At 38.8% G+C, this 22,185-nt stretch overlaps 3 protein-coding genes across 5 annotated transcripts in view; 1 reads left to right on the forward strand and 2 right to left on the reverse strand.

Moving 5' to 3' along the window:
* The window catches only part of LOC129173420 (oxysterol-binding protein-related protein 10), a 70,962-nt gene extending 65,676 nt beyond the window's left edge, over positions 1-5,286 (reverse strand). Inside the window, exons 1-2 of one of the 3 annotated variants that reach the window (XM_054764321.1) lie at positions 3,376-5,285; positions 2,853-2,975 (exon numbers count right to left, since the gene is read on the reverse strand). The gene's annotated coding sequence lies outside the window, so the exon portion shown is untranslated. Of the gene's footprint in view, positions 1-2,852 lie in introns of all 3 variants that reach the window. The other 2 variants (XM_054764320.1, XM_054764319.1) reach the window with 2 other exon arrangements.
* LOC129173422 (transmembrane protein 42) lies at positions 491-11,578 on the forward strand. Its single transcript, XM_054764326.1, has 3 exons — positions 491-809; positions 2,809-2,955; positions 3,777-11,578. The coding sequence occupies exons 1-3, from the start codon at positions 633-635 to the stop codon at positions 3,915-3,917; spliced, it is 465 nt and encodes a 154-aa protein (XP_054620301.1). The 5' UTR covers positions 491-632; the 3' UTR covers positions 3,918-11,578.
* zdhhc3b (zinc finger DHHC-type palmitoyltransferase 3b) lies at positions 10,460-21,775 on the reverse strand. Its single transcript, XM_054764325.1, has 7 exons — positions 21,438-21,775; positions 20,190-20,521; positions 19,110-19,234; positions 17,251-17,347; positions 16,916-16,997; positions 16,657-16,787; positions 10,460-15,491 (listed from the first exon to the last, which is right to left on the reverse strand). The coding sequence occupies exons 2-7, from the start codon at positions 20,490-20,492 to the stop codon at positions 15,333-15,335; spliced, it is 897 nt and encodes a 298-aa protein (XP_054620300.1). The 5' UTR covers positions 20,493-20,521; positions 21,438-21,775; the 3' UTR covers positions 10,460-15,332.
* Between the last annotated feature and the right edge of the window lie 410 nt (positions 21,776-22,185).

A 22,185-nucleotide genomic window follows, 5' to 3' on the forward strand; every position in this document is an offset into this window, starting at 1 on the left:
TATGTTAGCTTTAATATATGTAACTTGTGTTTTTATATTATCATTGTACATAATATAATTATTTATTTCTAATGAAATACATTGCATACATTATTTTATTTACATATTATGTAAATATGTATTTATGTATGTATTATTTATATATAAATATTTCTTTATTAAGTTAATTTCATGTATGTTATTTGCGTATTTATATTATTATTGTAAATTATTTATTTATTTATTCTATAAGTAAATACATTACATACTTTATTATTATTTTATTTAATAGATACATATATTATATAGAATAATTATATTAAAACATAAATGACATATGTTAAATTAAAATGTTAACTTTAATCCGAAATAATTATACTGCAACTACACTGACTTTTATTTATTCATATTTTAAGACCACTGACTTTTAATAGATTAACTACATTTCCCACAATCCCATGCGGGCCACCCAATCCAATCACCGCCGCTTCTTCTGGTTGGCTGCATTACACTGTGACTGCCATCGCACAGACGAGAGAAGGAAGTTCACTGCACAAACGCACGCAAGCTGCTCTTCATCGGAGCAGCGACCACAGAGGTGGGAATATGGAGTAGACCATTATGTAGACCTTAACAAGCTGTCCTCTTTCATCATGTTTCCCGGAGTTTTCTATGCATTGCTGGCGGGTTTCTTGGCGGCCGTAGCGTCGTCGTCGGCCAAGCTGTCCCTCGGAACTGACTACCTGAAGGGAGTGTGCGAGATGGGGCTTCGGACTTGGGGCGAGCAGCGGAAATTTCGACAAGCGGACGAAACTACCGCCTGTGACCGGGTGAGACATGGCCGCACCGGGTGGAAGGAGAGGGAAGTTAGGCTACTTAGCATCTCCGCCAGCTGCCTCAGCTTCAGCACCGGTCATAACGACGTAGGCTGCGGACGTGCTCTTGTAACGGGTGACATTGCAGCTGTGTGTTATCGCGTTGTTTGGCACCAAAACGTTGTTTCCTAACGAGGGGTCAGGCTTCGTCTGTGACCTTCACGCGCGTCTTCTTCGTCGCCTTTATTTACAGGCAACTGATTGATTGATTATTGAAATAGAAAATTGACACGCGAGAAAAGGTTATTGTGAACTATTTGCCTCATTTTATACCTAATATAGGGCGGCAAACAAGTGTGATCCTCCACACAAGGAGACATAAGCAATTGAATGCATAATACACGGTTTTTGGAAAGTCGCAGTACACTAATATTTTACATTTTACATAGCAACATAGCATGTTTCAATATGGAATACAGGAGGTACTTATCAGTATGAATGACAAATATGAACACTGTTGAGCGTGACCCGTTGGATGGCTTGGATGTTGCACACTCATCATTTGGGGTTAGGGTTAGGCCACCGAGGGCCAACAACTGAAAAATGAAAGGATGCAAGGGCCACTTTGATATTTTTAAAGCAGTACATTTAAATATGCCAAGAATGCTTAAAATATGCTTACTTGAAAAAAACTGCATCTCATCTTTGTGACATACTGTACTGTAGATTAAGAGTATTAGTATGAACTGCAGTCTTTGCTGTTTTTTTCCAAATATTTCAATTTTCTTCTCATAATATTATAACTAATATTTTGACTTTATTCTATTCTATTCTTTTCTAACTTTTCTCCAACCTAAATTTCCAAAACATACAACTTTATTTTGTTTTGTTTTTCATAATATTACTATTATTATTCATATTTTTTAAAGTAAAATATTTATTCTTTAATATTTCAACACTAAAATTACATTATTTTTCCTCACAAAATTTAGTTTAGTTTATTCTCATAAAATTGCGACTTAGTGCTCGTTAGAATACAACTTTTTTCTCTTAATATTTTGACATTTTCCCATAAAATTACAGCTGTTTTTTCCACTTCTGCTGTTGTTGTTTTTTTAAATGTTCTTCTCGTAAATTTTCTTCTCATAATTCTGACTTTATTCTCGTGACATTATATCTTTTTCCACAACCTAGTTTTCCAAAAAATTACAACTTTGTTCTTTTGTTTCTCATAATACAAATAAAAACAACATCTTTTTTCTTTGATATTTCAACTTTATGCAACTAAAATGATTATTTTCCCTCATAATATTACCTTATTCTTGTAAAATTACAACTTTTTCGTGTTAGATTACAACTTTTTGTTTATATTTTGACTTTTTTTTTGTCAAATTACTGTAGATTTTTCCAGTTTTGCTGTTGTTGTTTTTTTTTTATTTTTCTTGAATGTGCTGTGGGCCTCGGGCAGCAAATGGCCACTGGGCCGAACTTTGGACACCCATGGTTAACATATTATCCGATACTGGTACAAAATGGGTACTTTTCAAATGATCCTCATGGTAACAAACTAGTCCGTTTGCCCTGTCCTGTGTCGTTTTGCGAAATCGAGTACCCAAACAATGCAGACCTGCTGTCTGTGCATTTTTTATTGAGTCTGACTGCTAAATAACCCACCATGGAGCTCAAGAAAATTTGATAAAGAAGGTGAGAACCACCATTGAATTGATCTCGCCAGGACGTATGGGAACTTCCATGTATTTGCCATTTATAATTATTTTTGCATTGTTTTCTGCATGCAAAACTATTATTATTATTCTCTATAAAATGTATTTTTATGTTCATATTTTTTGGTGACTGTAAAGGATGAATTGGATTTCCATGGTTTCCTATGGGAAAAAATTGCCTCGGCTTTCATTGAACCTCTTGGAACAAATGAATAATGGAAACCGAGGTTCCCGCAGTGGTAGAATAAATGAATCCACATCTCAACTGATGTGATGATGTCATGTTCCAGCTCCATATCCCTCTGAGGCTGCTGTGCGGTGGGCTGCTTTTCACCTGCAATGCTGTGATGTGGACCTTCCTTGCCAAAGCACTCAGGTACTCCTCCTCTTCCACCCGGACCACTGTGACCACCACTGCCTCCAACTTCGTATCTTCCGTGAGTCGCAGCCTCTTTTTCTCTCACACACAAATACACACATGGAAACAGTTACTTGGCTTTTTTGTTTTCTCATTCATTTTAGACAGTATTCTTTATATGGCTACTCTCTGAGCAGCTATAATGCTTGGCAACAAGAGACCAATGGATTGCACTGGACTTCATAATACCTACTGTATATATGGTGTTTCGTGGTTATTATTATTATACTTACAGAAAGTTAAAGAAAAACCACAATATTCCTCCACAATGCATCTACAGCACAGTGCAAAAGTCTTCGGTTGCACTACCTTTGTTGTTTACAGCGATGTGCATAATGCAAAGCATACAACACAAATTATTTTTTTGTAAAAGACTGGCACTTAAGAAAAACCCATTAGGTTGTGGTGAGAATCTGCATAAAAGTAAAGATTTCCCTACCTTCCGCACGCTACACTTCTCCACGCTCTCCCACTTCCTCTTCCCGTCATGTGTTTTTTCTCTCCTGGTCCCTGCCGAGCTCTTATCAAATGCACTTCTGCCACCTAGTGGCTGTTTTTATGGCATTAAAATTGCTCTGAAGCTGAGCACATCAATGGGGAGCTGCGTCATCACCTCTGTCAGCCTCTTGCACAAAAACACGTAAAAGACATATAAAGACGTTGTTGGGATCGGGCGTTCAGGTTTATAAAAACGTATAACTACAGTATGTATTTGGTATTGAATGAGTTAAATGTGCAAGCAATGGCTAGTTTTGATTTCAGTTATGTCGCCAACCTGAGGGATGGATTTTCACCATTTGAGTCATGGGAATTTATTGTGGTTTTTTTTTCCCGCCGAAGGCTTTCCTGGGCCAGCTGATCTTTGGTGAGGCCCAGATAACACTGTGGTGGGTCGGGATATCCCTGACCTTCTCCGGCCTCCTGGTGCTGCAGAGGATCTCTCCGCAGGATCGACAACAGAACGTGATCAAGGATGAATGAGGGCGTGTGTCTTGTCTCCGCAAAGCTATGTTCAGCCTGACTGGCGATTCTTTGTATGTTTTCAGTCATTCAGACTTCCCATCCCGCCAAAGAAAAATAACAATTACTTTTGTGTACACTGATGAAAAGTTTGGAACACAGGTCAACAGGTAGAGTAAAAAAGTTGAATGTTGTTCCAAGACGCATTTAACCTAAAAACACTGTTGCAAAAAAAACTTAAAAAGGTGAAAAAAGAGCTAAATGGCGTAATTTAAGGAGAAGAAAATTTAACTGAACACAAAGCTGATGGAAGCAACCTTCAGCTTGGGAGACGACCACTCTATCACCTGAACATGCCGCCCTCGATGCCTCTGCTTCTAGGTCTACATTTTTCCATTGGGAATACCAACTGAAATAATCTGTTCCCGACTCAAACCGCCACAAAACCCATATAAACAGCAGCTGCAGTATTTTAAGCAACATTTTCAACATTCTTAGTTTTCATATAAGTGTAATCAGAAGTTAATTGCTCTTAGGGATGTCCTGATCCAATATTGAAAACGAATATCAGGCTGATATCAGGAAAAAAAGCATAAAAAAAACCCTGATTATATCGGCCTGCATCTAAAACGTCCGATATTGGCACTCCGATACAAGCAGTCGATTCCAGACTCCGCCGCAGCACATCTATCCAGCGGCGGCCGGATAGAGCCCACGTGATCACAACAACAGGGTGTGCTAACGTGTTAAGCAAGGAGTAGGAGTGACGTCGTTACAGCTGAGTGCAACACTTATCATGCACAAGTTTCCCGTGGTGGCACAGAACCGGGGAAGTTTAATACAAAAGTCATCGTGCATTTGAAGCCGCGTTACATGAGAAACTCCCACGGGATGACAAAAAGTCATTAGCTGCAACAGAAAACATGTCGGTGGGGAGTAAAGTCAGGTTTAAATGCTTCATTGAGCACCTCGAACCTCGCTATATTATGCCTAGCTGCCACTACATTGTGGATAAAACTATGCCTCGTATGGATAAAGGAATAAATGGGTCCGTTTTTCTCATACTGTTGCTGATTATTGTTCTCTGTTTGAATAATATCTCTTGATCAAGCTTATTCTAACATTCCACACTACATAATAAATAATAAAAGTATGACTGGTCCGTGCTGATATCGGTATTGGCCGATATTCCAGGTTGCAATATCAGTATCAGCTCAGAAGTGAAATGGTTGTATTGGGACACCCCTAATTGCTATTAAATAATATTTTAAAAAAATATAATTAAAAATAAAATTAAAATAATATTAAAAAAAAAAAAAGAAGTCAACAATTAATTGATGATTAATCGATTATCCAATTAATCAACAACTATTTTGGTATTCAAGTCATTGTATGTAAATATATTCTCATTTCAGCCTCTCAAATGTGATTTTTTGAAAATTTCCTTAGTCATCCATGAAAGCAGACACCTGTTATCTTTGCGTTTTAGGCAAAACAAGATATTCAGACAAATCAGCTTTGTAATTTTACAAGAATAAAGTCACCATATTATGGGGAAAAAAAATATTTTGGAAGCGTACAGTTCAGATATAAAAGAACGCAACGACGTTATTTTTTTTTTCAAAAGCCGTAATATCGTGAGAAAAAAACTAAACAAGGAATAAATGTGCAATTAGTTTGGGAACAAATGTATTACATTACGAGAATAAAGTCAAAACATTTTGGGCTAAAGTCAAAATATTGTGACAAAAAAGATTCACGAGAAAAAAATCATTTTTTAAATGGAAAAATGTGCATAAAAGTGTAAAGTAAGGAGAAAAATAATAAGCTATGTCATCTATGATACAAAACTTCCGATGGAGGCTGTTTTTTTTTCTTTTCTTAGCATATCAACATGGGTTGCTTCACAAAATGTTGGTTCATCCTTTTTTGTTTTTTTTAGTATGTAGCCCTCGCTGAAAATTTTTTGGCCACCCCTGGTCTAGGGTCTAACCGATTACTCAATTAATCGACCACGAAAATAATCGTTACTTGCAGCCCTACTTTAATTACTTATTAGCTGAGAAAAATGACTTAATTTAAGAAGCGAGCACTAAGGTTTCTTTGTTATATAGATATTAAGGAACACCGATAAACTAGGTAGTTTGTGTTAGCTTAGCTAGTTTGACTTTGTTGTTTGTTGCAATTAGGCATGGGCAGGTTAGGTTACCGGTTTCAAGGTATGTCACAGTTTGAAAACCACTTAAATTGTGCGTCATACCGTTTCTACGATATGAGATAAAGTGGAGGTCCAGCGCGGCCACTATGAAAGTACACTGTCACGTCCTGTGTTATTCCTCGCGGTCGGAACCGAGCTTCAACTTGTTGGAAAGTCGTTAGCTGCCTCGTTAGCATTGAGCGGCCGCGCTATTGTCGCCGTTGTTGGGCGACTTATTACTCACGCCGAGGGTCACCAAATGTGGAGACGTGATTCAGAAGGAGACAGGAGTGGAGGATAAGTGGGATAAAGCATTTATTCTCCACTGAAAAACAAGCGACAACCACTTAACAACGTCTTCGTTGCTAACAACAATTACACGACCCGGAAACGGAAGCTTGTGGAAAAGTACAACCAGCCATCATGAAATAATAACGTAACATTATTTTTTTTTCTATTCTATTTTCTATATTTATTTATGTTGTGACTTTAAGTCACTTCAGAGCATTTATTTGTATTTTGCATAGTTTTTTATTGTTTACTAAGAACATTTGTATTGTCTTGTGACTTGAGTTGCAGATTTAGCCACAGTAGACTGCATTGAGAACAGCATTTTATTTATTATTTATTTAGAAAAAAAACTTATTTTTTTGTTATTTACTTTAAATACATTTGTTCCACTTTCATTGTGTTCTATCATATGGTTTAAAAATGAGTGTTTTGACTTGGCTTTTTTCTCTTTTCAATAAAGATATTTCAAAATAACACATTATAGAGCTGGAATTATTAGGGATGTCCGATATTGGCTTTTTGCTGATAACCGCTATGCCCATATAGTCCAACTCTCAATTTCCGATTACGATATCAACGGATACCGATGTGTGACATCACATATCTCCTGTCGTGGAAGGACTGGACTGGACTTATTATCTTATTATGTAGTATTATTATTTATGATGTATTATTGCACTGCACATTTGACGTGATCTGTTCCGTATTTATTCATTTCTTTTTATTCTATTTTCAGATTTTTCTTATCGCTCATGTCTTGCCTTGGTTGTTTTATTTTGTGATTACGTTCATTATGACGTTTTTGCAGAACTACTGGAAATGTGAATTTCTCTTGGAGAAAGTATCAGTCTTTACACACCTGTGAAGCTAATGGATACAGCATCAGCAATTAGCTTCTCGACGTGTCTGTAAACAACATTGTGCTACTCACGTAAGCAAACATCTGAGAAATTCTTGCGATTGGGTATGGCAAAGTGTGGCCAAGGAGTCTAGCCCGCCACGTCTGCCGCTATTTCCGCGTTTTTTGCGTTATTAGCGGCGTTTTTCCAACCCATCACGTCCTGCCACCCCGAACACGGTTCAAGTACAAGCATCCGCTGCGTGTGGACTTTATGACAAGTGGTTTTGCTGCTGCAGCAGTAAAGTATTAACTTCACGAGGTAGCAAATTCAGCAATGTTTTGTGACTTTGGTGCGTAAAGGGCTATATCCGCTTTCATTATAGGGAAAAAAAACATACCGAAATTGCATTTTTATGCCAATATCAGGCTGATAACATCGGTGCGCCGATATGATCTGACATCCCTAGTAATTATAATATGAATCGTTATATTTATGCCCGAGGTTATCATACAGAATACAGAATCTCATACCGACCGACCCATGCTTAGTTAAAGCTTTGTTGTGTTACAAGTAATTGTAACACTGCAAACATAGAAGATGGAGTTTTTTGTACAAGGTTTCAACATAAGACCATGGCACCCACTGGGATTTGAAGGCATCTACCAAGTAACCTCAATTCAAGCCAAAGCATGTGACATCGCTCTACCAGTATCTGTGTTTAATGTGTCTGTCTGGAAGCACACACTGTATGCTTTACAATACTTGACTAATGTGTTACCCTATTGATATTAGTGATTTATATTTCCTCTAGGGATGGGGCCGATCTGATCCAGTTCCGATATCAGCAAACGTAGTAGTCTCCACACATGCATCGCAGCCGTCCGCCTCACTCACGCCACACAAAACAGTCGGACATTTACACAACACACAACTTATAGAGTCACTTTAGTATCATACTTGCCTGCAGAGAGGAGTTTATCAAAGCCTCATAAACAACAATAATGATGCACTTAGAATTTTGCGGCTTCACTCTATCATGGCTTTTCAAAAATATATTAATTAATAAATCATCGCTGTGCATATTTAAGCAAATTTTACATATTTTTGCTGAAATTACTAACATCCAAATATAAGGCATTCAGAAGATGCATTCAAACGTGAAGATGTGTTGTACTGTACACTGGTCACTAGGTGTAATGTTACTGTAATGTTCGATGAGACGCACAAGCACCAGACTTGATCGCCGGAACAACAGGCTTTTATTGCAGGTTTGAATTATGTCATAACAGGCACAGTAATCCCTAACATGGTGTGTTGTCGTGGTCATAGTCCACGCCAAACTGAACTCTAAACCTTCTATGGGGAGGTGGGGAAGTATAGGGGTGTTATTTTATGTCTAGAGAATAATGTTAAAACCTGTATTCAGAAGGTGGTAAACAAGTTTTCGAGGCTCTAACTGAAACTATTTTGTGGAAATTAACTTATCACAGTCAAGTCTGGAACCAATTAACCACGATAAACGAAAGATTACTGTAGCGACAAATCTACGGCTTGTTAATACTCAAAAAATATACAAATGTAGGCCAATTCGACATATTTTTAGCCTAAATTAAATTTAGATTACTGTAATGTGTGATGTTAAGACATCCGAGTATCTGTGAAGCCGTGAACGTGTCAGGCTGAGCACTTGTGTGTGTGTGCAACGCTGCATGTGCGTAGACAGCTACGTTCGCTGATATTCGTGTAGCGTCATTTGCTGTTATTCTGTTGGCGCGGTTGCATATTAAAGCAGTGTTTAATAACATAATAATAATCACATGGGTTACTGTTGTGGCGATAGCCCACAACAAGCTAAAACTCAACTCTGAACCCCCAACGTCACTTCCTGTCCACCACACCAATTCTGTGCCCCTACAAGGTAAACTGTCTTAATGGCTTATTTTCTCTGATGATATATTTACTGTATTGGGGAATATAAAGGTGACTACAGGGTGTTATTTCATGCCTAGATGGCTCCAATAATGTTAGAAAGCATATTTAGAAGACTGTAAACAGGTTTTCTATGCCATAACTACAAAAATATTGTGCTCATAAAGAAGAAGCAAATATCATCGATAAACGAAGGAAAACTGTACTGTACTGTACTGGTATTTTTCTTGCTAATAATTGCTGCTGTGTACCATTTGGAAATAAAGTATGCTACAACTACATGTGATGCTGATACATACCTGTCAAACTCGGCGCCCTCCACTTCTAATAGTTTGCCGTTTTTTACTTTTACGGGTAAAAAAAACCAACTTTCCGGTTCTTCCGGAGCAGCAGCACAGCTTCCGGCCAACATCGGTGTCCCACATCCTGTAGCGGCCTTCAAAATAAAAGAAGAACCCCAGTAGTGTAGTATATACAGTATATAATAATAGACAGTCGGGTCTTTACGCTACTATTTTATTTTCAAATGCAAATACTGACAAGTATGTACTAATAACTGATGCTTTTGTATTTCAAAACGTTTGATGTCTTAATAGGAGAAATCCATCCAATGTGAACATCTTTATTGTAATACTCACCGGCCACTTTTTTGCATTCAGTACAAATGCAGTATCAAATATTCTGCCCTTATAAAGATAATGGAATAATTGAAACTGTCAGACATGTTTTTCTAATATTTTGGTCACTTTATCATAAGACGAGCAAAATCATCAACATAATAAAGAATAAACATTGTCTTTTTCATAGACACATGGGAGTATATTTTATATCTATTTGAAGGCATGGATTGAATCTCATTAACGGCAGCTGTTGTTCCTCATGATATGTCTGCTAATGACCTCACAACGAAACGGTAAGAAAATAAGCCCTAATTATACATTGATAGGGCATTTCTAAACGGCTGCAATGTTCTTTTAGCAGTCCTGCTTCTAGAATGGCCTCTGTAACTGACAGCATCACGTATCCCCACATGACGGGTTGAAAAAAACATTATTTTATGTATTTTACAGTTAAATTAAATAAACAGCTCATCTGACATGTTTATTTCATTTTGTCGGTGGGAAGATGTGTGCGCGTGTGTGAGGGGAGAAAGTGATATGGACACCAACATTGAGCTCGAAAGTCCATAATATTGTCATAAAAAGCAACTTACCACATCAAGCTATTGCAGTTTAGATTAAAACTGGCCCTTTGTAATTTAACACATAAACACACATTTTCTACTGCTAAATGTTATCCAAATGAATGATGACTGCACACCTCTCTCAAGTAATATGCATAAAAAAACGACACAGTCTCTACATAACTTTATTTCTCTCGTTTCAACAAATACATTATAAAAGCAAGTCCTACATGGAGTACTAAAATATATTCATGACAGACTGAACTGAATAAAGGAGACAGCTGGTGTTATTCCTGTAAACTCGATTGCAGACTGCAAACCCACAAAATCATCATAAAAAAAACAAGGTATTGCATTTTTAAACTGTGACTTAGCCGCCCCCTTTATATATAAAGCACTCAAAATTGGCAACATGCAAGTTCAAATAAAAATGTTCCTTTTTTTTAAAGTTAGAATGATCATCATTGAAAGATGGCCTGTATCACTCAGTTAAATCACACAGAAACATCTTTTCAGTCGGAACTCTTCAACATTTCATGCTGTAAGGCTTCTTGTTACATGTGGTTAGGCTTCGGACTTCAACATAGGACCACGTGTTCGCATACTGACATCATTTGAGTGATTTCATGACACTATCTGAGCTGTTATTAAACGTGTGCTTTCTCCCGTGCAACAGTATTTAAATTACTGTGCAAAAGGCTTGGACCGCATTGGGCTTTGCTGTTTGAATGGTGGTAAGCGTCTGAGGTAAAGATACAGTTACACCAGGGGTGTCCAAACTTTTTCCAGTGAGGGCCACTTTAATATTGTGTGAACCAACAGAAGTGATGTATATTTTACGAAAAAATTGCATCTCAGCTTTGTGACATACTGTAAGTGAAAAAGCAATATGATTAGGATGAACTTCCGTCTTTGCTCTTTTTTTCCCCCAATTTTTGCTGTATTTTCCAAATATTTCAACTTTCTTCTTAAATAATCTTCGTAAATGCCCTTTTCCTAATATTAGGACTTTATTCCAGTATTTTGACTTTATTTCCATATTATAACTTTTTCACCAACCTAATTTTCCATAAATTACTACTTTATTTTGTTTTGTTTCTCATATTATGTATTTTTTCAATATTTCTCTATGCTACCAAAATGACATAATTTTTCCTCAAAATATAAAGAATTTATTCTCGTAAAATTGCAAAAATTTTTCTCATTAAAATATGTAATTGTCTTGTAAAATTAGAGCAATTTTTTTCTATTTCTGCTGTTTTTTGTGGGTTTTTTTCCAACTGTCAACTTTCTTCTTGTACATTTTCTTCTCGTAATTATGACTTAATTCCCATAACATTTTGACTTGATTCTCATAACTTTGTTACTTCCGCAACTTCATTTTCCAAAAATTACAACTTTCTTTGTTTTTTTGTGTGTTTCTCATAATATTACGACTTCAAAAAGAACGTTTTTTCTTTCATATTCCAACTTTATTCTACTAATATGACGTTATTTTTAGTAACGTAAAATTACACCTTTTTCCTCATTAGACTTTTTCTCTGAATATTTTTACTTTATTCTTGTAAAATTACTGCTGATTTTCCATTTTTAGCGGTTGTTTTCTGTTGTCTTGTTAAATTCTATTTTTAGAAAGTGCCGCAGGCTAACAAAAAAAAAAAAAAAGCAGTCCGCGAATCGCCCCCGGGCCGCACTTTGGACACCCCTGATTTACAGCATCAGTGGAGCAGGAAGTAGCTCGCTAACTAACAAAACAATGGACAAACAAACAGCTGAGTCTCGGCGGAGGTCTCGACTCTATTCAGTGATCAATAAATGTCAGCGTTGCTAATGGAACAAATGTAATTGGTGCCGCAGACATTCGCATGGGGCCGTACATTGGGTACACTGCTGAATATTCTTCTCCGAGTGAGCATTATGATCTCTGATGGAGTTAATCCATCACTTTTTTCCTGTCCAGCAAAAAGCCAGCTGTTTTTTCACAACGGCACCATCACTGCAACTGCCCACCACCAAATATCACACTCTGGCGCTGTTAATTCTCCCAAAATACAGCATTTTTTTGTAAAAATCTGAGACTCTCAAGTTATATTTCCTCCAATAGTACCCCTCCATCCAAATAGACAAAGTGCACTTAAGTGGCTTTCCCCCTCGTAATAAAAATCACAGGCGATGCCGCAACACGACAGTTAACAGAGCAGACATGGTATCTGTAAAGCTGATGTTGAAGGCGGACTAAAAAGACAACATTTCAACTGGGGTTGGGGCCAAACTGATTTCCAATACAACCTGCTGAGATTTCCCATCCATGAGCCACGCCAGTGCTTTAATGTCAGCAAACGTACTGTATGTATTTTCCGTCGCCCTTTTTTTCATAGTTTGGCTAGTTCTGTGACTTGAACGAGTTGAGTTTGTGACGCAGTGAGGTACACAAATTGATGATACAGAGCATACCGGACGCTTTTTGTTACGTAATACTTTCTAAGCCTATGTCTCTGTAAGTAATGTGCGCCTGGAATGATACAATACCTGTGCAAATTAGGACACTTGTATAGCCTGTATAACTTGTATAGCACATGTATAGCTTGGAGATTGTAGCTGCTGCTTCAGCCACTGACTACCTACACACACGTATGAATTTCAGTCAATTTTACTTCATTTGTGAATACAAAAATGAAGTTTTGGTGTTAAAATACAGCGGTGTGATACGTTTGTTCACACCAGAATGCATCCAAGTGTCTTCTTCGAGAACATTCTGACATTTATTAAACAGGTAAGTTTTTATTGTATCTATATACTTTTTTAAAAATCTGACTTATTTGGTTGGTTTTGTTGGTGTAAACATAGGAGCGGAACCTCCTCACTCCTTAAAATAAATGCTCTCTGATGATAGCTCCATTATAAATAGCGGTAAATGTGACTTATAGGCCAGTGTGATTTATGTTTTTTTACTAATAACAACTTATAGTCCGGAAAAAACGTTAGCTAGAAGAGTATCAGTAAATACACACACACACACACACACACACACACACAAGCGCTCCACCTGGACACATTCACAGCCACACAAAAAAGTCCGACATCACAAATTCTTAACACAAACCTTCCGGGTGGCTACAATATCATACTTGCTGGTACAGTCATGGCCAAATGTGAGAATGACACAAATATTAATTTTTACAAAGTCTGCTGCCTCAGTTTTTAGGATGGCATTGTGCATATACTTCAGAATGTTGAATGGCAATTAACAGCAAAGTCTTTGTCATGAAAATGAACTTAATCCCAAAGAAAACATTTCCACTGCATTTTAGCCCTGCCGCAAAAGAACCAGCTGACGTCATGTTAGTGGTTCTCTGGTTAACATAGGTGAGGGTGTTGGCCCAAGATAACTCTGTCATCCTGACTAAGTGAGAATAACAGACTGGAAGCTTTACAAATTAAAAAAAATAAAAAAAGAGGGCAGTGCTTGAAATCTTTCTTTTTCCTCAGTTACCTGCAAGGAAACGCGTGCAGTCATCATTGCTTAGCACAAAAAGGTCTTCACACGTGAGGATATTGCTGCTAGTAAGATGGCACCTAAACCAGCCATTTATGAGATCATTAAGACCTTGAAGGAGAAAGGTTCAATTGTTGTGAAGAAGGCTTCAGGGCCCAAGAAAGTCCAGCAAGCAAGAAAGTTGATTGAGCAGTGGGATCAGGGCACCTTTGAGCAGCACTTGTTCAGGAATGGTAGCAGTAAGACGGTCTTGTTGTGTCAAGAAGGGCGCTTAGAAGCCACTTCTCTCCAGGAAAGACATCAGGGACAGACTGCTATTCTGCAAAAGATACAGGGATTGGGCTGCTGAGGGCTGAGAAAAAGCCATTTTCTCTGGTGAATCCCCTTTCTGTTTGTTTGGGGCAGCCAGAAAAAAGCTTGTCCAGAGAAGAAAAGATGAGCGCTACTGTCAGTCCTGTGCCACAGTAAAGCATCCTGAAATCATTCATGTGTGGGGTCGCTTCTCAACCTTCTCACAATTTTACCAAAGAACGCAACCATGAATAAATAATGGTACCAAAACAGCCTCCGAAAGCAACTTCTCCCTACCACCCAAAAAACAGTTTAGTGACAAACGATGCTTTTTCCAAAGGCATAAGTGATGACTAAGTGACTTGGGGAACAACACAGTAACATAGTAACATCTGACAAAAAGATACAGTCTAAAAACAATAAACTTTGTGAAAACCAATGCTTGTGTCATTCTCAAAGGTTTTGGCCACGTCTGTGGGGAGAGTTTTTTTACATCCTCATATAAAATCAACAATCAAGATAATGTAGCAACCAGGCAGTTATGTACTATGTTGTCGTCCGAAGGTCTGTGCAGCCGTGAACGCGTCACGCTGAGCACTTGTGCAGCGCTGCATGTGTAGAGACAACTATGTTTGCTGATATTCTTCTGGCTACATTTGCTGATATTCTTTTTTTAACGTGGTTGCATATTAAAGCAAACACAGCTCTGGTATCTGAATTGTATCGGTATCGGAAGACATCCAAATCAGTTTGGTTGTAAAAAAAAAAAAAAAAAAGTCAAATAATCACCTCCCCGTTAATAGAGGCCTTCTTCTTTCTGAAGGTGAGTAAATAAATGCCAGTATGAGGAAATACATTCCTGTCAATAAAAGGAAATCCACACATAAAAATCTTCCTTTGCCTTTCATTGCACACAATATGCACTTGATGCCTCTGTCCAATAATCTAAAAGTCATTCAGTGTTGGGTTGAAATGTTTGCTTTCATTGTTGTTGCAGGAAGACAATGATAGAAGGTGTGCACACACTCACCAATTTAGTGGAGCTGTCGCTGCAAGTTTGCAAAGCTTTTGTGACGTACCTTACTCATGGGACGCAGCAGCAACAGGGATGAACCACAGTGAAGAGATGTAGCAACTGTATTTATTTGAAATATCCATGAATGGTAGCGGAGGGACTATGGAATGAGTTCTGACTGGTGCTGCGCCTTCACACGATGTACTGGTATACATCTGCCTTGCCGTGATCAGGTGTTGCAAAGGGGTTCAGCCAGGCGACAGAGAACGGGTGACCGAATACAACCTTCATGTTCATCCATTTGGACTTCTTGAGCCATCTTCTTTCCTCCTTTTTGAGCTGCTCGATGCCCTTTTAGGTCAGAGGATGACAGTCAGATTATCATAGTGCATGGGGAAACCACGTTTAAGCTGGTACATGGTATAAGTGCATAAATGAAATAGAAAGCCTTTTTACATTATGGTTTTTAACATGATTAGAGCCCTCTAGACATGAAATAACACCCCTATAGTCACCTTTACACTCCTATTACCCAATATAGCAGACATATTACAAGTAACTAAGACACATATGACATAAATAAGACTCACACATTAGCATTAGGCAAATTTCTTGTTGTTCTTTTTATTTACATACGGTTTCTCTGTAGTATGTTCTGCGGTGGCTATTGTCTAATCAATGTAACATTACAGACACCTAGTGACCAGTGTAGAATACTACATATCATCATAACATCTTTGAATGAGTCTTCTGAATGCCTTATACTTGTATTTTACTTCATTTAGCTATTTTTATGCTTGACAATACTTAATTTCGGCCAAAAATACGTGAAATTTGCTTAAATACGTGATTTGTGTGTAGGTGCATAATAAAAAGGCAGTTAGCCTGATTGCCATTCTAGTAGCGGTGTCACGAGACACAAGATTGGGTCTATGACAGAGATGAGATTTTAACATTACTTTTAGGAAACGTACAATGAAAAAGTATTTAAAAAAAAAAAACACAATATATTGCAATCTACTAATATAATTTCGACTACGTTACACTCTTCTGCACTGTGTGTGTATGCAAGCGGCCCTGCCTCCGCCCACCGAGACAAAGAGACTGTGTGACTGACAAAAGGGCTCACTCCGTTGATGCCGTTGTTCTATGCAACAACAAACACGCCAAGCTGCTGAAATGAATGCAGAGTGAACCCTCTTCCTGCCTGTTTGGAGGCGGGAGACGAGTAAAACAGACACGCATGCACATGGTAATATATTGAGGTCGGCAAGAGGAATGAGTTCATTTTCATTTACTGTGCTAAATTAATTCATTTATTATCATCCCAGGCCTAATGCCCACAAGACAGTTTTTTTTTCTGAACAAGAAATCTTGTCACTTTTTAATCTCGCGAGATCTTGTGATACCCCTATATATTCTAGTGAATACAATACCTACCATGTGCGTTACTCCTACTTAGTTCTGGTGTGAATTAGTTGCTATACTATACTATACTAAACTATACTATACTTACTGTCTCATCGGTGCAGATGGAGTGGACCTGTGTCCCAAACATGACGGCGGTGAAGATTAAGAACAGCAGCCCCTCGAAGCACAGGAGGATGAGGAGGATGACAGTTGCCGGTGCAGAGAAGGTGCTGCATTCTAATGAAGGAAGTGAGATCGGTATTGCAATATGTAATAAAACGTACATGAACTTTGTTTTTTTTTTTTAATGCTACTTAAATCCAAATCTATGGGAATAAAGCAACCAATACAAGATGTTTACTTACTTGACCAATCTTCTTCGAAGCAGAAAACAAAATGGAACGCCACCATGGCCAATGCATGGAAGGATATTAATGCAATGTACATCTAAGAATAAAAACACAGTTACTGGTAGGAAAATGTGACAGACTCAGTAGCAATTACTGTACCTTCCGGACTAACTGGCGCACATGAATATAAGACGCACCCACCTAATGTAAAGAACCTTTTTTGTACATACCGTAAATACCGGAATTTATGGTGTATTCAATATCTTTCCTACTTGATAACATTTTAATCTACTGTATAGTGATTTGTCTTAATGCAGATGTTATGTTGTGGTATCATTTTGTTGACTCACCGTGAAGAGCACAAAGTATTTCTGATTGTTCTCCCCGACACAGTTGTTGACCCAAGGACAGTGGTGGTCCATCTTTTTGATGCAGCGTTTGCACACACTGCAGACACACAGGTTGTGGATAAGGAGATTTAAACAGAATAAACACAAAAATCCTCAGCTCTTACAGCCTGCAAAATGTATTTGTGCTAGGATGGCATGAGACAATTTTTTTCCCCAACCTTCAATTGGTAAGACTTTTCAGCTGTCAGTCATGATGACTGAACAAATCTGTGTGACGCCTGCTACCGTATCTTCCCAAACAGAGGCCTCCGTTTTAATGTATGCTGTGAATCCAATACAGAGTGTGTCGTGCACGCACAAATAAATGCCTCTCGTAAATCGATTGCATGATTATCAGCCTAAAGGTTCGGTTAAGAACGCTCGGTCCTGAATTAAATCCTGTCTTGTAATTCCCCCCCCCAACTTATGACAGCTGTGTTGAAAAGACGCTTATAATGAAACAAATGGCAATTTACATACACATCTGCATGGTCTTACAACCGTGAAGCAAATTCAAGCCTGTCATACCACAGTACAGCTCTCATTTTAACATAATACTTAATCCAAAATGTTCTTAGTATCATAACATCACCAAAGTGATCGCCCCTGTCTGCTTTGGCCACGTTCTTCTGGCAGGTGCGTCCTTAAGCTGTACATTTTCAGTGGGGATGAACCGATCCTGATACCTGAATTGGGATATCTGCCAATACCAATATAATTCCGATACCAGAGCTCTGTTTGCTTTAATATGCAACCACGCCAAAAGAATATCAGCAAATGTCGCTAGAGGAATACCAGCGAACGGAGCTGTCTCCACACATGCAGCGCCACACAAGCGCTCAGCCTGACATGTTCACGCCTTCACAGACAGTCAGACAACACAGAACTCTTAACATCTGACAGAACTTCCGGGTCGCAACATTATCATTATTGTTGATTTTATATGAGGCTGTAATAAACTCCTCTCTACAGGCAAGTATGATAGTGTAGGATGACCTGGAAGTTATGTGTTGTGTAGATGTGCGACTGATACCCTTTTGGATAAGTTTGCCGATATCCTTGTAGCTACGTTTTCTGACAACATTAAAGCACAGATGTGGCTCATGGATCGGAAAGTTACGCAGGTGGTATCGGCAATTTCCGATATGTAAATTAAACGCTGGTATTGAAACGCGATACAGATACTGGATCGGCTCGACTCCATCCCTAGTTTTCAGCATCTTTCTCAAGGGCACCTCGACAGTGCTCAGTGCAGACCAGCATTTCTTCAACAACCGGTTCCAAAGAGTGAGAGTGAGACCAATGAGATGCATGTACTGTATAAAAACTGCTCTACGCACAGCGAAATTCAAACCTGTGACCCAGTCCTTGCAGAGTGACTACGACTGCCCTAGTATATGAAAATGCTTCTGTTGTGTGTGCCTATGAACACTTCTCTGGTTCCCACATGAAGGATAACTGACACACAGCAACATCACAAATGGACATAATGGCTTCCTGCTAAGAATGACTGACTCACTGGTTACCCAATTCAATTATTCTGCAATTATTTGCACTCTTCATGCCTGAGAACCTAAGGAGAGCCACAGAGGTAGGTCATTAACAAGCTAGAAAAGTATACAGGGAAATGTGATGCAGCTTCTGTAAAAATAAAACAAGGTGAAAACGCACACCGGGGAGGGCGGCAGAGCTGGGGAGACTTTTAATGAGGAGAGGGGTCACCAGAGAGAAAGTAAGCATGTACTTTTGTCTGGAAAGTTTCCACCTCCCAAGAACTATAACACACCTTGTAATGGAAACATGCATGCTGGGCTGTGTACCTGCAGTGGTGAGCCCTGTCAGGCTTTATGCTGCAGCATTTAGGACACTTGTAGACCACTTGTCCTGGTTTGAGCTGGAGGCTTTCAATGAATTCTTTGGTTGCGTTTCCTTTTGGCACAGCACCCTGGCGAAAGAGATGACTTCATAAGGCACACAAGAATACTTTATGCAACTTAAGATCTTTTTTTTAAAGCTTCAGATGAATGAATGATGAATGGATGTCCCTGTAAGGGGGTAACTGATTAGCATTTAAAGAAAATTGAAAAGTTTGCAACAAAACATTTATTGAGACAATATGACCTCAACTACTTCAAGCATGTTGGGTCAGATCCCTTTTAAAGGGAGAATACTTTACCAAGCATGTACTAATTTGGCCTTTTTAACTTAGCCTTGCTGTCGCTTTCTACTCTACAGTAAATTCATAGAAAAACAAAGTCACATCAACTATTACTAGAGGTGTAACGAGACACCCTGTTCGCGAGGCGAGTCACATACATGAGATTGGGTCTATGAGAACCAGACGAGATATTAACATTACTTTTAAGTCAAGTACAACAAAAAACACAAAAATATACAACATACAGTATTGCAAGCTACTAATATAATTTCTACTATGTTACACTATTCTGCACTCTGTGTGTACAGTATGCTACAGACCCGCCTCCAACCACAGAGACAAAAACATTGTATGATTGACAAAAGAGCTCACCCCATTCAGGCCGACTATTTAGCTTGTTAGCTTCCGACGGAGCGAGCGACTGATTGTAATTAAAGAAAGACGGAGAGTGTTTTTGCGGCTGGTACTAATCGATGCGTTACAATAGTAATTTTTATGGCAAATGTTGATCCAAAATCGGAAGAGAAGGCGTTCATGGAGGTGGGCTGTCTGTCCTCTGAATGTGTCATATACACCCCCCCCCCCCCCAAAAAAAAAGGGGAGCCTGCTCCACTATGGTAACGTTTTAGTTGAATGTCTGTATCTAAATTTAAGAAAAGGCTTGGAAGCTCAGCAATAAACTCAAGTCAAATTCATTATCCAACAAATCCAACACATCTGATCATCAGCGTCACCCACTAACCGGGTCAGTGCACATGGCCTTGGCATGGGAGGCGAGGGCGAGGAAGGCCAAGCTGTTGAAGAGCAGACCGTTGAAGAGGCTGTAGGCCAGGCTCTTGGCGGGCCACAGCATCACAAACACCACCACGAACTCTGCGTAGAAGACCAGCAGCCAGGTGATGACGGCGCACACAATGCCGCAGCCGTCGCGGATGAACCACATGGCGTTTGAGCTGCCGCGGGGCGGGGGAGGGGCGCAGTGTTCCGGCTTCAGGTAGCCAGCCTGACGCTCGATGTCCCTGGTGCGCTGAGACGGGCTCTTCATTCTACAGCAGCCGTGGCTTTAACCGCATACTGGGAGGCATCGCAGGGAACAAAAGGAAAAGAGAAAATTAGTTGAGAGTAATTCCCAATATCTGATATACTGCAATACTTTTGCAACAGCTTGTAAAAGCTGATGTTGGACAAAGGCCTAAGGCTAACATACATGCAAAACTATACCCGCAGCAACAACCCACAAGGCTTGCTGGGTAACTTTCCAGTAGCTACTGTCTTTTCATTAAACATAGGACATTTGAGAAATTTTACTGTAAAGTATTTTGCAATTTGTGTCACCGCTTGTCATTATGGGCTGATGGTGGATGGTAACAGCTGTGAACCACTGGTTTAGAATACAAAATACTGGAAAATGGTGATGCAGACTACAGTATGTGGGACAACAGGATGTGTGTGACACAATGGGGCACATATGATAACTGTTATACGATTGTTACTGTAGATGTGCCCTACAGTGGTAACAGTTCATTTAAATGGTTTTGATAATTCCCTTTACTGTAAAACAGATTAAGCTCTGGAGTGAACCGAGCAATGGTGGTTCTCCAACATTTTCGTGTAGAGTTTAGTACACGTAAAACCTGTGAGAACAACATATCAGAATTTTAATTCCGTTTCTTTTGCTGTGTGTGTGTGTGTGTGTGTTTTTTTTTTTTTTTTTTTTTTACCAATCTGAGGAACAAATACAGTATAAGCGTGTGGACTTTGCACAGACATACAAATTGCTCTTATTGTGTGCTTTTCAATACCCATGTGCTTGATTTATTTGTTTATTAACATTTCAGTCACCCAGGTTTAGGTACACTGCTATAGAAGTATAGGGATCTCCATAATAGATCAAAAAAATAAACAGGAAGTAAACAGCTGGGTGTCCCGGACGGGATAGCACCAATATTAATACATGATTTCCGAACTCCTATTATCCTGCTTATCTTACCTCATTCTCTCTCTTTTGGTTGTGGAGAAAATGTTATTTAGTTGTTTCAAAACTTTAGGAAGTTAAAACAACTCAAACCGAGAGACTGTCCTCCACAGCTCAGTCTGTTTTCGCGGTCCCAGTCTGACGAATGCGACTCTCCGGGGTTTCGCTGACACTTTCACTGCCGCCGCGGCTTCATTGTGACATGAATTGACGTGTTTATAAGTTAAATAAAGCCTGGGATACAAGACCTTTTGGCTTTCGGTTACCTAGCTACCTCGGTACAGGTACTTCCTTTTCTTTCGGGTAGAAAATCCTCCGCAGATCATTGTATGATAAAACAGGGCCAACCAGGAAGTACGTGATAGATACAGATGCAGAATCGCATTCCATTTTGCCCTCAACTTTGGCTCTCAGGTGTCATATTCGCCCACATTTAATTCTGCCGATTTAAGGCACGGGTATAAAACAAAAATACTATACGATACATATTTAATGATATACTTTAATTTCTTTTATGAGGGTAGCAAAATGTGTGACAGGATTACTAAAAAATACCGCCATTTACTTCACTCGTATTGTATACCTGGAATACAGATTAATGGGTAAAGTTAAATAGAACTACGTGATACTGCAAATTTTGGTATCTATCCGAAACCAAGTGAATAAAAGGACAGTATTGCGGAATCCTGTAGTTTTTTTATGATTGTGCCTTCAGTTTGTTGATAATGATTTAAATAACAATAAATCACAGGATAAATGATTT

Source organism: Dunckerocampus dactyliophorus, chromosome 20, assembly GCF_027744805.1.
Source record: "Dunckerocampus dactyliophorus isolate RoL2022-P2 chromosome 20, RoL_Ddac_1.1, whole genome shotgun sequence".
Taxonomy (NCBI): Eukaryota; Metazoa; Chordata; class Actinopteri; order Syngnathiformes; family Syngnathidae; genus Dunckerocampus; species Dunckerocampus dactyliophorus.

What these genes read in the sequence shown, in the direction of transcription:
- LOC129173422 (XM_054764326.1), top strand. Translation starts at nt 633, where the DNA reads ATGTTTCCCGGAGTTTTCTATGCATTGCTGGCGGGTTTCTTGGCGGCC. An exon ending in AAACTACCGCCTGTGACCGG is followed by an intron (nt 810 to 2,808) that starts GTGAGACATGGC and finishes GTCATGTTCCAG; the next exon opens with CTCCATATCCCTCTGAGGCT. An exon ending in CCTCCAACTTCGTATCTTCC is followed by an intron (nt 2,956 to 3,776) that starts GTGAGTCGCAGC and finishes TTCCCGCCGAAG; the next exon opens with GCTTTCCTGGGCCAGCTGAT.
- zdhhc3b (XM_054764325.1), bottom strand. Translation starts at nt 20,492, where the DNA reads ATGAAGAGCCCGTCTCAGCGCACCAGGGACATCGAGCGTCAGGCTGGC. An exon ending in CTTCGAAGAAGATTGGTCAA is followed by an intron (nt 16,788 to 16,915) that starts GTAAGTAAACAT and finishes TTCCTTCATTAG; the next exon opens with AATGCAGCACCTTCTCTGCA. An exon ending in CCATCTGCACCGATGAGACA is followed by an intron (nt 15,492 to 16,656) that starts GTAAGTATAGTA and finishes CTGACCTAAAAG; the next exon opens with GGCATCGAGCAGCTCAAAAA.